Genomic DNA, 15,755 nt, shown 5'->3' on the forward strand with positions numbered 1-15,755 from the left:
AGCAGTATTTAACTGGTGGCAATGCACAAGTAGTAAAAATTCCATCTTGACTCTCTAATCCCAGGTTCCGTTTGCAACACTTCCAATAAGAAATGGAACATATTTGTAACACAAGCACATTTGCTGTGGAGTTACTGAGACAAAACAACATGGATCATCATGATGCCAATCTTATGGTTAGAGTTTCTATGAAGTGATAAGTCACAGAAGTGCCTTTTCAAGAGTTCAGAATAAGCCTCACTCCAAACCTCTTAGTATCATTCAATCCTGGCATGCATCATTTATCTTTTCTACGGAATTTTTAAGAGAATAACAATGCACAGGCCATCATTATGACTGAATTCATTTCAGCAACACAGATCATTTTAACCTATTGTAAGGATAATTCACCACCCTTTAGAGCAGAACATATCTCACCAGTAACTCACTTGACAGCATATGAGAGTGATATATAAATTGTAGAATAAAATCTACACATTTGATGCAATTTCCAAGCTCTTAATTGAATGAACACACACTGACTTTGATCCTAGTAATTTATATATAGTAACTAAATACGACCATAGTTGCACAGAATTATATGAGGACCTCACACACCTAAAACCTTATATTTAGGATCTGCTTCTCCAGCCCATCAGCCCACTGAGGTCAACAAGACTAAGTACTATCAATCTAACCTAATTTGCATATTTATAAATCACCTCTCACTAGATTCTAAATGAAATAAGCAAAGGCTATGGGATCAGGCCTAGCATCTTCCTACATAACCATTAAAGTAGTCTTCACAAACTAAACCAAATAGGTTTGTGTATATGCAAAGCATGTGTTGTGCAAAGTTACCTGACTTGCATATTTTGTGGGAATGGTTTAGCTTTATTAGAAATTGTGTGTCAACAAAAGCAGCTTTCCTCGCCTACAATAAGCTTTAAAACCCCACAAGTCTGGAGTGATCCCTGCTTTCTTGGTAAGTAATATCAAATACTATTTTAAAACACTAATTAAGAGGTGTTTTGATTTGGTTTGCTTGGCTCCTTTGGCTTGGTTCTTTCTTGATTGGGGAGGGGGAAATATAAGTGGTGATATAAGTGGGATGATATAGTTGAGGTTAGTCCTGCTTTGAGCAGGGGGTTGGACTAGATGACCTCCTGAGGTCCCTTCCAACTCTAATATTCTATGATTCTATATCTCCCAAATACCTCCCATTCATTGCACCAAATGAGACAACAGTCAGTAAATTGTGCAGATCTGTGACCCTCCCTCTCCGTTCTTACATGAGGAATGAAATGCAATGCTCTCATTTAAATCATCACCACCAGGCAACAATTAAACACTCCCAAAGAGATGAGAGTTCACACCTCTGCAAGTTATTGTTCCATGCTCTCTGCAGAGTCACATAGCTACCTCTAAATAATCTTATACTCAGTTCACATTTGAATTTTTCTTCATAACTATAATAGCTAGAAACTTTCATTTAAAGTAAGACAAGATTTTTGGAGACCAAGATAATATCTTCAGAGAGGTGCCAAATAGGGTGTATAGAGGCATACTGGCTGTATCCAAGCCCTGAGCAATTTATTCATCCTTCCCATTCATTGCTTTATTATGATCATATGTAAATGAGACCAGAGGCTGAACAATGATTTGCATTTTTTCCTGTTAATTTTGAAAGTGTGCTTTTTAGTGCTTGTAAAAGGGGCTGAGGTGGCAGCCCTGGAAGCAAGTCATCTAGTTAGGGACAGCAGGAACTAGCAGCAGTGCAAGCTTCCTCACGTTGCCTTACCACAGATCTCCACCTGGAGATACCACCACAGCACTTCTCTAATCACCCAACCATTATCCTGTTTTGATACTGCCAATGCGAGCGCAAGTTAGGGGCTGTGGGTGAAATTCTTGACTGCATGGAGCCAAAAGAAAACTAAGCAGGAGAACTAAAACAAAAAAATTAGTCATCTCTGGGAAACTACAGTGGACTCTGCCCTGAAGTTCCTATGCCCCAGAACTAAATAAAACAAAATCTCCACATCCCTCTAAATTTAGGGTCAAGGGAAAAAAAAAAAAAAAACCCAGTGCCTCAGGTTTTCCTCAGTCAAGAGGAACAGAATTCCAAACCCCTTAGGATTTGAACAAACAAAACATCTTCATAGGCAATAAGGGGAAATCCCAAACAGGCTGTAAACAAATTTACAAGTATCTTAGATACATCCCCTTTGAGGAAAATAGTCTTTTCCCATTTTATTGCTCATTCCTACCTCACCCCAAACAGCTAATTTCTACTTCCTTTTACCTGCTCCAGGCAGCTTTCTTTAGAAGACCATAGACCCCTGGTTGTCAACTCTTGCCTTCTCACAGTTAATTCTATCTTGGACTGTCTGGCCCAGCCATTCTCCTTCCTTCTCCAGACAGGTAACATACCCCATCACGGTACCTGTGTTGAGGACATGCACCCACCCATATAATTTTAGAGTGGATTATCACTACTGTTTTAAGTGAAGATCTGCAAGTAGTAATTTTTACAACTGTCTCATGAAAAAAACATGGTTTGTTTACATAGAGGATGGGGCTGGTGATGAACAGGGACTATCCTATACATAGTAGTAAGAGTAATTAAAAAGTTACAATAGAATTTATTTTTTCACTACCACCAACCACTTAGCCTATGGGAGTTAACTGTAATGATCTGTCTTCCACGCTTTTAAGAATTTGGTCTTGAAATCAATGATAACAGGATGTGTATGTTTTTGTTATGAGTCTTAAAGGCAAAATACTCATAGGCTTTAAGGCCAAAGGAACCATCATGATTATCTTGTCTGATTTCTTGCACGTTGCAGGCCACAAAACCGCACTCACCAACTCTTGTAATAGACCCATAACCTCTGGCTGAAGTACCGAACTCCTCAAATCATGATTTAAAAACTTCAAGTTACAGAGAATCCATTATTTACACTAGTTTAAATCTGTACGTGACCTGTGCCCCACGCTGCAGAGGAAGGTGAAACCCCCCAGGTTTCTCTGTCAATCTGACCCAGGTGAAAATTCCTTCCTGACCCCAAATACAGCGATCAGTTAGACCCTGAACACATGCACAAGACTCACAAGGCGGATTCCCGGGAAAGAATTCTCTGTAGTAACTCAGAGCCCTCCCCATCCAGTGTCACATCACAAGCCATTGGAGATATATGCTGCCAGCAGTCGCAGATTGGCTACTTGCCATTGTGGGCAGTCTCATCATACCATCTCCTCCATAAACTTATCAAGGTGAGTCTTGAAGCCAGGTAGGTGTTTTGTCCCCAGTGCTCCCTTTGAAAGGCTGTTCCAGACCTTCACTCCTCTGATGGTTAGAAACCTTCTGAGCCTTCAACTACTTAAGAACTGAACCTACAAATGCACCATGAAATGTGGAGTATCACCATTAAAATTTGCTCTATAAACAGTTGGGATAAATTTTAAAAGCTTATTTTCAAAATAAGAATTTTTTCTGTGTCACTACCTTTGGAAGACTACCTCCCTGAAGAAAAGATAACCGACATTTTCTTGATAGACATAAAAGGCCAGAATTTTAGAACAGTGAACATGGAAATGTTTAGTTAGAAATCCATCTAGTCATTTGCTAATGCAATTGCCACAACTGTACATATAATCCTGGCAATGCCATGTGCAAATTACATACATGTTAGTGCACATGGTTGTAAATATCTGGGTCCAAACTGGAAGTTCTTGGGTATCTTAATAGTCACTGAAAATGAATGGCTTGTAAATGCAAATATGACAGAAGCATTTTGCTCATCTGAAGATGCAGAGAGCTCAGTGAGGCTAGAAACAGAAGCTGTTTCAGTATTTTGTTCCAGGCGACTGGAAAAGATATAAATCAAGAATCTCTTTTCTTTCAGTGTGGCAGATCGTAACCTTTCTGTGAGGATTCTGACGTGATACTTTGTGGACATACAAAATTTTTTCTGGTGCATCTAATGAAGGTAGTACAATTCTAGATTTAAGACTCTGGTTCATATAAATGACTTCAAGACCAAATTCTTAAAAGTATGGAAGACAGATCATTACAGTTAACTCCCATAGGCTAAGCTGTGTACCATAATTTACTTTATCTAACATGGCTTGAGGCTTCATGCATCCGTGTAGAAAGGAGGAACATTCAGAACTAACATTCCAATGTTTATACAGACTTTGAATCGAATATATTGGATGCTTGGGAATCACATATTGCTTCAAGCTAACTTTTCTATGTGGGAAAGGATTTTTGTAATTCTCGATACTGTGCACTTATTACAAGACAAACTTGGATAGGTCTTCTTCATTCATTATTCAGTGTTCTCAATCCATTCTCTCCTACAGTGGAGCACAGTGCTACTGCTATGTTACTTTCCCTGCCTTTAAACATTTTTGGCCTGACCCTAGGCTACAGCTCAGGGGCAGCTGGTGCAACTAGGGAGATGTTTGCAGTTCCTCTCCTCCAATTCCATCCTGGGTCCTTTCCAATATGGCTTCTGCTTCTTGCGCTCCACTGGAATTACTTCTACAAAGTTTCTAATGACCTCTTCCTAGCTAAAGCTCAGAATCAGTAATCTACCCTCATCCTGTTCGATCTGACAATCCCCTTTGACTATGATGTTTTCTTGAAATCTTATTCTCTCTTGGCTTTCATAACTCTGTCTTCGTCTGATTCTCCTCCTGCCTCCCTATTCGCTCCTTCAGCATGTTCTTTGGAGGATCCTCCTCACTACCCTCTCCAACCTTCTGTGGGGGTTCCATAAGGCTCCATCTTTGTCCCTTTCTCTTCTCTCTCTACACCTTAATCTTATTAAAAAACCACAAATTCAAGTACCCTGACAACTCACAGCTCTACCTATTTACTGCAGACCTGTCTCCTGCTGTCCAAACAAAAATCTCAGCCTGTCTCTGACATTCCTTTGTGGAGGTCTAGCCATCAGCTCAAACTCAACATGGCTAAAACAGAGCTCTTAGTCTTCCCCCCCAGCTCTCTGCCACCACCTTTTTCTGTCCCTATGGACAATACCACCATCCTGCCTGTCATTCAGGCCTGTAACCTGAGCATCATTTTTACATGACCTTTTCTCGGAGTTCAAAATGTATATGCCACACATTAAATGGATTAAAAGCTGTTTGAAAGGCCTCAAAATGCAATTGTAAACGGGGAATCATCATTTAGCAACTGTGTTTCTGCGCTACTTAATATTTTTAATCAATGACCTTGAACAAAACTAAATCATTTGCAGATGACACAAAAATTGGAGATGATAGGTCACTGATAGAAAGCGATCCGGACCACTTGGTAGGTTGATCACAAGCCAACAATATGCATTTCAATACAGACAAATGTGAAACCATACGTCTAGACACAAAGTATGTAGGCAATGCTTACAGGCTGGGGGACTGTACGTGGGAGGCAGTGATTCTGAAAAAGACTTGGGGATCATGGTGATTAATCAGCTGAACATGATCTCCTAGTGCAATGTTGTGGTCAAAAGGGCTAATGTGATCTCAAATGTACAAACAAGGGACTTTCAGAAATATTGAGTACCCTCAACCCCAAATAAGTCACTGGAAGGAAGCTCTAGATGCTCAGCATCTTTGAAAATAAGGTCCCTTTAAAAAAAAAAACAAACAAACCCTCTGGCAATGATAAAAGCCTTATTCTGTTTCACTACACTGTGGTCTATTCCCATTTATGATTACTGGTGCTTACATTTTTTCTTTGATATTTACCTGCATCTGTCCATCTTGTTTTTGATTATTACAGCATTCAGCTTTTTCAAAAAAAAATTTCCTCAGCTTCTACATTCAAGCAATTTATGTTCAAAGTGAACCACAGAATGAATGAATACATGCTGTCAGATGGTAATTACCTTTGTTTTCTAGCACTGGACCAGTTTATACACTCACAAAAGTCACATCCTGCCCTTTCCGCTGGTTAGCACTTTTATTGCTAATCGTTGCCAAGAATGCACCTTTCAGCGTGTGGGAATTTGGAGAACTTTTATTCTGTAATTATATGGCGTTGACAAGGAGCACCATTATCTTTTGAATAATGCATCACCATCAGTGAACATCACTCTAAAGAGGTAGATTAAATCAAATAGATTAGCACAGCAACACCTCAATGATATTTTCGCAATACATCATTAAAGCAACAGCTCATAATATACCAAGATACATGTCATCAAGTGACATTTGCTTTTAGGTGAGTCAAAGACTACTTAATGGTAAATGGGACTGACCTCTCTCGCTCATGTGGTGTCACTGATTTTCATGCCCTATGCCTCCGGAATCTGGGAACATAAGCTAGCATGATTTGTCCTATGAAGATATTTTTTCTTACAGGTAGCAAGTTAGAAGCTGTTCCATGAATTGTATTACAAACATTTAAGGATGTAATTTTTCAACAATAACCAGAAAAAGTGATCTCATTTAGAATCTAAGTTTTGCCATACAAATGTGGGAAGTTAGAATTCTGAGGGAATAATTTCCCTCTCATTTGGGGGAGAGGTACAAGAAATACTATTTAACATGTTACTTTGGTCTCTAAAGAGCTAAAGGTGTTGTGGTCTCAATCCAACATATTTTAATATACTTTTCAATACAGATTTGGAAACAAAACTGTTTTTCTAAATTGGATAAATTATTTAGTGCTGTGAATGGTGCTTGGCTGGAGCACAGCAGAGTGAAGTCACTTATCCACAAAGCAAGTACTGCCTGGGCACTGGCAATGCAAGCTTCTTCCTGTGGCCTCATCGCTTACCTGAAGGTCAGAGGGCAATTCAGCCTCCATGCATGTTCTATCCTTTCCATTTTTAACTACCAACAAGTTTGCCAATTAAAAACATAAGAACAGTCATACTGGATCAGTCCCATGGTCCAGCTAGCCCAATATCCTGTCTCCTGACAGTGGCCCATGCCAGGTGCTTCAGAGGGAATGAACAGAACAGGCAATTATCAAGTGATCCATCCTGTCATCGACTCAGCTTCCGTCAATCAGTGGCTAGGGATGCATGGAGTTGCATCTTTGACCATCTTGGGTAATAGACATTGATGGACCTATCCTCCATGAACTTATCTAATTCATTTTTAACCCTGTTATAATTTTGGCCTTCACACCATCCCACCAATGAGTTCCACAGATTGACGGTGTGTTGCATAAATATGTACTTCCTTATGTTTGTTTTAAACTTACTGCCTCTTAATTTAATTGGGGAACCCTGGTTCTTGTGTTATGTGAAAGTGTAAACACTTCTTTATTTACTTTCTCCACACCATTCATGATTTTATAGACATCTATCATATCCCATCTTAGTCACTTCTTTTTCATGGAAAGTCCCGGTCTTTTTAATCTCTCCTTATATGAAAACGGTTACATACCCGTAATCATTTGTTGCTCTTCTCAAAAAAGATATTAGAATTGGAAAAGGTACAGAGATGGTGCAACCAGAACTGCACGTAGTATTCAAGGTATGGGCGTACCATGGATTTATATAGAGAATATCATAATGCCACTGTCTTCTCTCTTTCCTAATGGTTTCCTAACAGTTAGCTTTTTTGACTGATGCTGCACATTAAGCAGATGTGTCAGAGAACTATCCACAGACTCCAAAATCTCTTTCTTGAGTGGTAACAGCTAATTTAGATCCCTTCATTTTGTATGTATAGTTGGGATTGTTTTCCAACATGCATTATTTTTTATCTATCGACACTGAATTTCACCTGCCATTTTTGTTGCCCAGTTATCCAATTTAGTGAGATCTCTCTGTCACTCCTTGCAATCAGCTTTGGATTTGATACAAAACTATCTTGTGTAATTATCTGCAAATTTTACTACCTCACTCTTTACCCCTTTTTCCAGATCATTTATGAAGATGTTAAACAGCAGTGGTCCCAGTACAGATCTCTGGGGGACACCACTTTTTACCCCTCTCCCTTTTGAAAATTGACCATTTGCTCCTACCCTTTGTTCCCTGTCTTTTAACCAGTTACTGATCCACAAGAGGACCTTCCCTCTTATCCCATAACTGATTACTTTGCTTAAGAGCCTTTGGTGTGGAACCTTGTCAAAGTACTGAAAGTCCAAGTACATTATATCCACTAAATCACTCTGGTCCACATACTAGTTGGCCCCTCAAAAGCATTTTAATAGATTGGTGAGGCATGATTTCCCTTTACAAAAGCCATGTTGACTCTTCCTCAACAAAGCGTGTTATCTGTCTGCCTAATAATTCTGTTCTTCACTAGAGTTTTTAAATCAATTTGCCTTGTACTGAAGTTAGGCAATAACCTCTGCAACCTTTTAAAAAAAAATTGGCATCACATTAGCTATCCTCCAGTCATCTGGTACAGAAACTGATTTATGTGATGGGTTACATACCACATTTAGTAGTTCTGCAGTTTCATATTTGAGTTACTTCAGAACTCCAGTGAATACCAGCTGGTGTTCATGATTGGTTTGTTTCATTTATCAGCTTGTTCCAAAACCTCCTCTACTGACACTTCAATCTGGGACAATTCCTCAGATCTGTCACCCAAAAAGAATGTCTCAAGTGCAGGAATCTCCCTCACATCCTCTGCAGTGAAGATTGATGCACAGAATTCAGTTTGTTTCTTTCTCCTCAGAGAGAGAGGCCTCATGTTCTGAGTGCTCCTTTAATAACGAACGTGGACAGATGTCCAGTGAGAATGGGACTGATGCCAAATCATTTTATATAGGCCACCAGAGAACCATCAGATGGTAACTGCCAGTGACAAACCTAGGCTAGATGCTAACCTCCAATATAAATGATTAAATGCTGCACTTGAACTATTTTTACAATCAAAGATTTTAGACATCCTGCCAGCTTAGAAGTTCACTCCATCATGCCTAATTCTAACAATGCTATTAAAAAAATAAGGTTTGTTGTCACTCTTAGAAAAATACATAGCAGTCAATTAACACATCTGTGATTATTATAATGTTATCCCATTTAGAAAATGAGCCTCATGCTGTGATTCTTTTTCCAAAATTTTCTCTGTTGTGTTCGATAATGACTCATTCATAAACAGATTCATTTGAAGTCAGCAGAGGCTCTTGTTTAAACTCACAAAGGAAACTGTTCAGTCCCATTAGAACAGCATTGAAACGGTTGTGCCAAGAAATGTCGAAAGTGGTAGCAATTTCTAATGACCCAGGGTCCACTGGAACCCCTATCTTCAAATCAAGACAAGACGATATCACAAACGGAGGTGTTCACAACAAGGAAAAGGAAAGGTAGATGTGATTAATAAGGTGGAAGCAAAAGAGCTATGAGATTCAGAGATTATTAAATTTGTTTATATAAAAATGAAGGGTTTTAGCCAATCAAACCCCTGAAGAATCAAACAAACTAACTAAAAGCATGAGGCTCATTTTCTAAATGGGATAACATTATAATAATCACAGATGTGTTAATTGACTGCTATGTATTTTTCTAACTAAACTTTATTTTTGGGCATTGTAGGATGATTGGCCATCTCTCCCTGTCCGTTTCGGAGGGAGACCACACCCACTCGATTCAGTCTCCTGGCTCGGGCCTGGCCGCCCAAAGGCAATAGCCCAAGTTCCAACGGGCAGCACACAGTCAGTGGTCTGGTGTCTCAGTTTTAAAACAGATTTTATTTTAAAACTACCCTGGTATTTTAAAACCAGTCTACCTCATCAGGGTAGGCGCCCAGGAGCAGGTTGCAGAACCCCTCGATATCATCGGGGAGCTCATCGGGGAGGTTGGCGGGGGGGGAGAGGGTAGGGCAGTTCCTCCAGGTCTTTTAACTGACTTCCTTAGATTTCAGCATTAACAACCTATTGAGATGAATGGGGCAGTTCACAACTTTGAACTCATTTGAGACTAAGCAGAATCAGGAAGACAACATTGCATCACCTCTGGTTCACATTTTTAAGGCTGCTTTTGCACCCAGGAGGACTAGAAACTTTTTGTTTTCAAATGAATGCTTATATTCTGAAGTATAATTTTCCATCCAGGTGTATTTTGTAGCAAACTCCGTGGGCATAGAACCGCAGAGTACACCAGATCCTGACCAATCAAGCAATTTTTTTCCACAGAGGTCAGACCATCAACTATTCACTCTCGGCATCGACTGAAAAATTGGGTTAACAACTGCATGAATCAGCTGAAGTAGATGCAAGGAAGCATTGCCTCAAACAGACACTTTAGTGAGCAGCACTACAAAATACACCAGGAAGAAGGGGAGAAGGCTGACATTCATCGTTTTTGGTGAAATATACTTTCAGTTTAAATGAATTTAGTGTTGATGAAAGGGCTTGAGACTTGACAGCACGGGACACAGAAATCCTCTATCCAGAGAACTAGTACAGCACAGGTAATGGCAATGCAAGAATCATAGTGCTGCTCCCCAATCAAGCCTTAGTCTTTCAGGCAGAGAGGGGAAGTTTTAACTCCTGACCCACTCAATCTTTAGTCTTTCCTCTAGGACTATCCATAAAATTGAAATGAACACTTTTGGCAACAGTAGACTCCTTTCTAGAAAGAAGTAAGACAAACTATCAATCCACTTCATACAAGTCACTGAACAAGCAAATGGTGATGGCTTTCAGTCTCTAATAGCATGGGTCAGAAGACCAGATTGTAGGTGGTCAGGCCTAATGGTCAGAGATGCCCAAGGTCAAAGCAGAGTCAGAGCTGAGGATCAGTGGCGAAAGTCAGAAATGAAGTCAGAGTCCAAATGCCAGAGCCATAGGTCGAGAGTCAGAGCCAAATTACCTGAAGTCAGGGAAGGCAAAAGCCGGGCTGGTTCCAAGACAGAAGCAAAGCTAGAACAAGGCTGGGTGCAGGGCAGGGTCTAGGCTGGAGCAGCACAGGACAAGCTGCATGTTAAGAGCAGTGCAGGAGCAAAAAGGAGCCAGGCTTGAAGCAAAGCAAACACAGGGAGGCTGAGAATTCATGGGCATGTGCACTGAGCAGCCACTGATCCTCTGTAGCTACTGGGCTGAAGAGCAAGCCACCTGATTGCCTTAGCTAATTGGATAGTTCTGCTGTACCCCAGATGTGCCCACTGGCAGCCTGACAATGAGCAGGTGCAGCTGCAGGCCCTAAATTCCTGACAATGGGCCAGATTTGGATTATAAACACAGAGGTGAAAGTCTCCCATTCCCTTTGCTGCTGATGCATTGAGCCATGATCCACTCCCTCATGTTTTTGAAGGTTCACTTTATTTTAGCAGCTGTACTGCCATTGTTAAAATGATGTTCCACTGACCCATTCAGCAGTACACAGTAATATTAGAGTTAGATGTAGTTGGTACTTTTGGCAGCAAGAAAGAAAATATTTTAAACCCTTTCTGCCAGTGGTCTGGTGTCTCAGTTTTAAAACAGATTTTATTTCTTCTCATTAACCTTTAGAGACAAAGCTCCTTCAGCTGGATTTTCCCTGGAAACTGTCATTTTAATGGCTTCCAAGGCAAATTGGTTCATGTTACTCCAGGAAGAGTAATTTGCAGATAGAATAGGTTATGCTCTATCTGCAGTTACCCTGAGGCCCTACCCAGTCACCATAAAGAGATTAGGATGAAGGTGTCACGGAAGTGATTGTGCAGGAGGCATAGGGCACCTTTCAGGCTTTTTGTAGGATGGCAGGTCTCTTTCCAAAAAGGCAGGCCGACAGGGAGGATCAGCAGTTTATAGAGTTGAAATACTAATCAGGAAAGGGAAGGAGATTGAGGGAAGAGCAATTTGGGCCAAGTATACTTTTCTTTGAAGCTATTTAAGGATTAATTATTTCAATCAGATTCAGTTAGGGATGGATTGCACATAATGCTTCTATACCAAGCATGCAAATGAGTCCACAATTAAGTCTCCCCATGATGAGTAACAAGAAAGGCCTTTGGTTTCTAATTGACATTTTTTAATACTTCAAAGTTAGTTATTTTTGCTAGATCATCATTGATTAAGTCCCCTCTAGTGTTAGTTATTTGACATATTACCTTACACTGTTGCAATATTACTAGGTTTCGATACGAGTTGAGTGACTTAACTGAATTGTGTTAAGTATGCAAAAGTCTATGAAGTTCAATTGTAATTCTACTTGAAAATCTTTTTTAAAGTACAGTTTAAGTTCCTGCCATATAATCCTATTTATCTCTAGACATATCCCACCAACTATTTCTAGACATTTCTAATTAACAGTTTTGAATGCAGAAGTGTATTTTCCCTACTAGTTATGTCCAATTACTTTCAAAGCATATTCCGTTCAAAACTTTTACCTATATGTAGATACTGTGATTTTCTTGGCTAAAAATAAAACGTTAATTAGACCAAAAGTTCTGCTAAGTAAGTTATTATTGTGGATACCTTGAAAAAAGAAGCAACATTTTGAAAAATATAACTCCTTATTTGGTAAACTTACTTTCAAGTATTTTTACTACACCAGTATAAATATTTAAGTAAAGACATGAGGGCACAAAGATGCTACTCCGCTGAGGATCTTCCAAACATGCAGATTTTAAGACGAAATACTTAGAGCTAGCATAATTAAAAACTGGATCTGATCTTGCAACTTGCTGAACTCCCATTTGCAATAACATTAAAAGGAGCTGAGGATGTTCATCATATTTCAGGAGGTGTGCTGTACCTTGAAGGATTATTTACACCAAGACCTCATGTCTGTATCAGAATATATGGTCAGATTTCAACTATAAAAAGGAATTTTAAAAATACTTGAAAAATCAGTTCCTCCTTCAGTCAAAATTTTATGTTTCTTTAACAGTTGAAGAGTACACAATTCAGTGCAAGGAATTTAGCTCCTGTGCTGCTTTTTACATTCAGAGTTCATTAGCTGTTGCAGAGGAAGTACCAAAATCTGGTCGTGGCCCATAAAAAGCCTCTGTGTTCAGCATAGGTTTTTAGTAAAAGTTGGCAATCACTTTTACAGATGGAAATATTTGTCATCCACATGTATGACATTTTTATATGAAATTCATCCAGATAGCAGCACAGAGGTCAGACAAGTCTGGGTTTTATTTTAAATCCAAAATAAGAGCAGCCATGTTCCTTCAAATGTCTCCTGACAGCCAATTTATTTTGTAGAGGTCATACTTTCTGTGGTATGAACACGACACCCTCTCCTGGCTGAAGGAAGGGATGTTTTGACAGTGAGCAGCACTTCAGGTCACATCTCCAGTATATTAAGGATATGAATAAAGAAGAGAAAAATATCAATTGAATTTTGTAAAATACTTACATTTGTTTTCTTCATTCTTTCAACTCATTTTTGTGAACTTGCTATAACAATACACCACACACTGGAAGTTTAATGCAGAGCTTGCATCAGGTACTTTAGAGCACTTTGATAAATAAGCATGAGTTGCTCTAGAATAGATTACTTAAAAAGAAAACAATGAAACTGAGCTCTGTGGTATGGTGGGACGAGAAGTTAAGCATATATGGCAACTAGCCTGTTTACTTCTTGTTTCAGTCTTATGGTGTCATATGGTATACCTAAGATTACGATTTTGGCACAGAAATTTTTAGTAAATTTCATAGCAGAGGTGTGGGGGAAAAAATTCATGGCAAGTCCAGGGGGTGCTGAAAGGTGAGGCCTGGGGGTGGAGAGGATGGAGGGATGTTGGAGAGTGAGCCCACCTCACACTCACCCTGCAGCAGTGGTTCCTGTCCCACAGGGCTGGGCACAGCTCCCTGCTCCAGGCATTGCGACCTGGTGCATGTGGTCACAACAGTACTCAGGTTTGGTCCACCTGCCCCTCCACAGATGGAGAAAGAGGGATGAATGGGCCAAATCTGAGTAGTGCTGAAACTTGGTGCACCAGGTCGCAACACTACTTGGCTTCATGGACTTTATTCAAATTCACAATTCCTGTGACCACCATGACAAAAACATAGCCCTAAATAGGCACAAACCCCTTCTAATCAGATTTTTTCATATTACATATACACACCAGTTGCTCAGTGAGATAATGTTTCCATCTGAAATGTGTGAAACAGAATGAACTAACTAACCTGTCCAACAGCAAAGCATTCTTGGGCTTCTAGAAGGTATTTGGAACCTGTAGAACTTTAATTTTAAAAGGATCACTTTCAAGATTTTCTTTGAAAGAAAAACCAAAATACTCAGTAAAAAGGTAATATTCATTTGCATAGTTAAAATTCAGTGCTGCTAACAATGAATATTAATCTGAGGGCTTTTATCTCCCATTATCACTAATGGAGCCTCACAAAATTTCAAGATAATTAACTTAATGAATGCAAATGATAAATTTTTTACATTCTATCATTGATGTACAGTTGGCAATCTTTGATTGAGAAAGAAAGATTTGAATGAAAAGAACAATTTACAAGAGAGTGAAAAACCAACTTCTTCAAACTGGATTTAACAAGCACTTATTCATGACAATGACAATTTGGCTTCAAAGAAATATGCAGTTTCTATATCACTACTTTAGCTCACAATTAACATTTGTTCACAAAGTTTTTTAAGTTACAGCCTAAGTCTAACACACACAAAGTATTTTCTATACACAGAAAAATACAGGATTATTGCTTCCTCTCTCATAATTTGTTGCCCCGTGACATTTTATGTTTTTGGCCATGATAATGTAATATGGCTTTGCTGCACTACATTTGTGCTTAATGTTTATTAATCTTTAAAATTCATTTACATTGCCTCTAGTAGTCATTTAATGGGGCACTTTACATTTTAAAATGTTGCGAGTTCAAATTTTGACTCTAAATTTAAATGAGCTAAATAAAAATTGAATATTTGATTCTGTATGATCTAACAAAGACATACAAAAGATGTATTGTTGGAATCAGAAACTTATCTGCAATGTAAAATGTACCATCAACCTGAGAGGATTTTTATCTAACATTAACATTTTTAAATAGGAACAAAAGACACATTATAACAAAGCACTTTTCATATAATTTAACACACACAGACTTTGATTGAAGAGATTCTGTAAACGGATCCAGCTTTCCTCTAGCTGAGTTGACACTTTGGCTATTTCTTTCAGTAAGTCTGGCTCTGAAGAAAGGATTTTAAGATGCAACTGAAATGAAGACATGAAGTCAATTATTTAAATCCAAATGATCACATTTTGGATCACACTTTTCCATTCCCACCACATCTTACCTTTCAGTAATGCCACAAATAAAGCAAGTAATGTTATTTTCTTTTAACAAATTCAATGTAGTGCTGTCTTTGTTTTGTCAGACCCCTTTCATCATCAGTCATTTTACTACTCCTATATATGTATTAGCTAGAAGGCAGCACGTTTTCTCAAACAATGCCAAACCATATCTAAATCCACCAGTGAAAATAGAGAGAGATGCTCATTACACACTCCCATCTTTTTCCCAGGGAGTTACTCCACTCTCCCTCAACATCCTACATCATAGCTAGTCTCCCTCTTGCATAGCAGGCTGTATGCAGTGCTCTGAAGTCAATCAGTGTTGCTTATTCAAATGACCTTCACTGATTAATGCAAGAAGAATGATGCCAGGCACTCTTATCTAGGGGCTGAGCATGGTGACGTCACACAGGTAGCACATGTTCACCTTGGAGCAAGGGACAGAGCTCAGAAACAAACAATAATCCCACACAGGATAGCATACTGTACTACCACTACACAGTGAATATACAGTGAATATACAGTTATGATGTAGTGATAGATATATAGTAAGTAAAGAATAAAGGAGTAAGGAATGGATAGCAGAAACACATGAGACCCAT

General features: G+C 39.1%; 1 protein-coding gene across 1 annotated transcript in view; it reads right to left on the reverse strand.

The window, feature by feature from the left end:
* Positions 1–14,130: 14,130 nt before the first annotated feature.
* The window catches only part of WDR36 (WD repeat domain 36), a 62,432-nt gene continuing 60,807 nt past the window's right edge, over positions 14,131–15,755 (reverse strand). Inside the window, exon 23 of the mRNA XM_067568753.1 lies at positions 14,131–15,072. Within this exon, the coding sequence (XP_067424854.1) occupies positions 14,923–15,072 (150 nt within the window). The 3' untranslated portion in view covers positions 14,131–14,922. The remainder of the gene's footprint in view (positions 15,073–15,755) is intronic.

Source organism: Emydura macquarii, unplaced genomic scaffold, assembly GCF_026122565.2.
Source record: "Emydura macquarii macquarii isolate MOO-44397 ecotype Brisbane River unplaced genomic scaffold, CSIRO-AGI_Emac_v2 contig_2897, whole genome shotgun sequence".
Classification (NCBI taxonomy): Eukaryota; Metazoa; Chordata; order Testudines; family Chelidae; genus Emydura; species Emydura macquarii.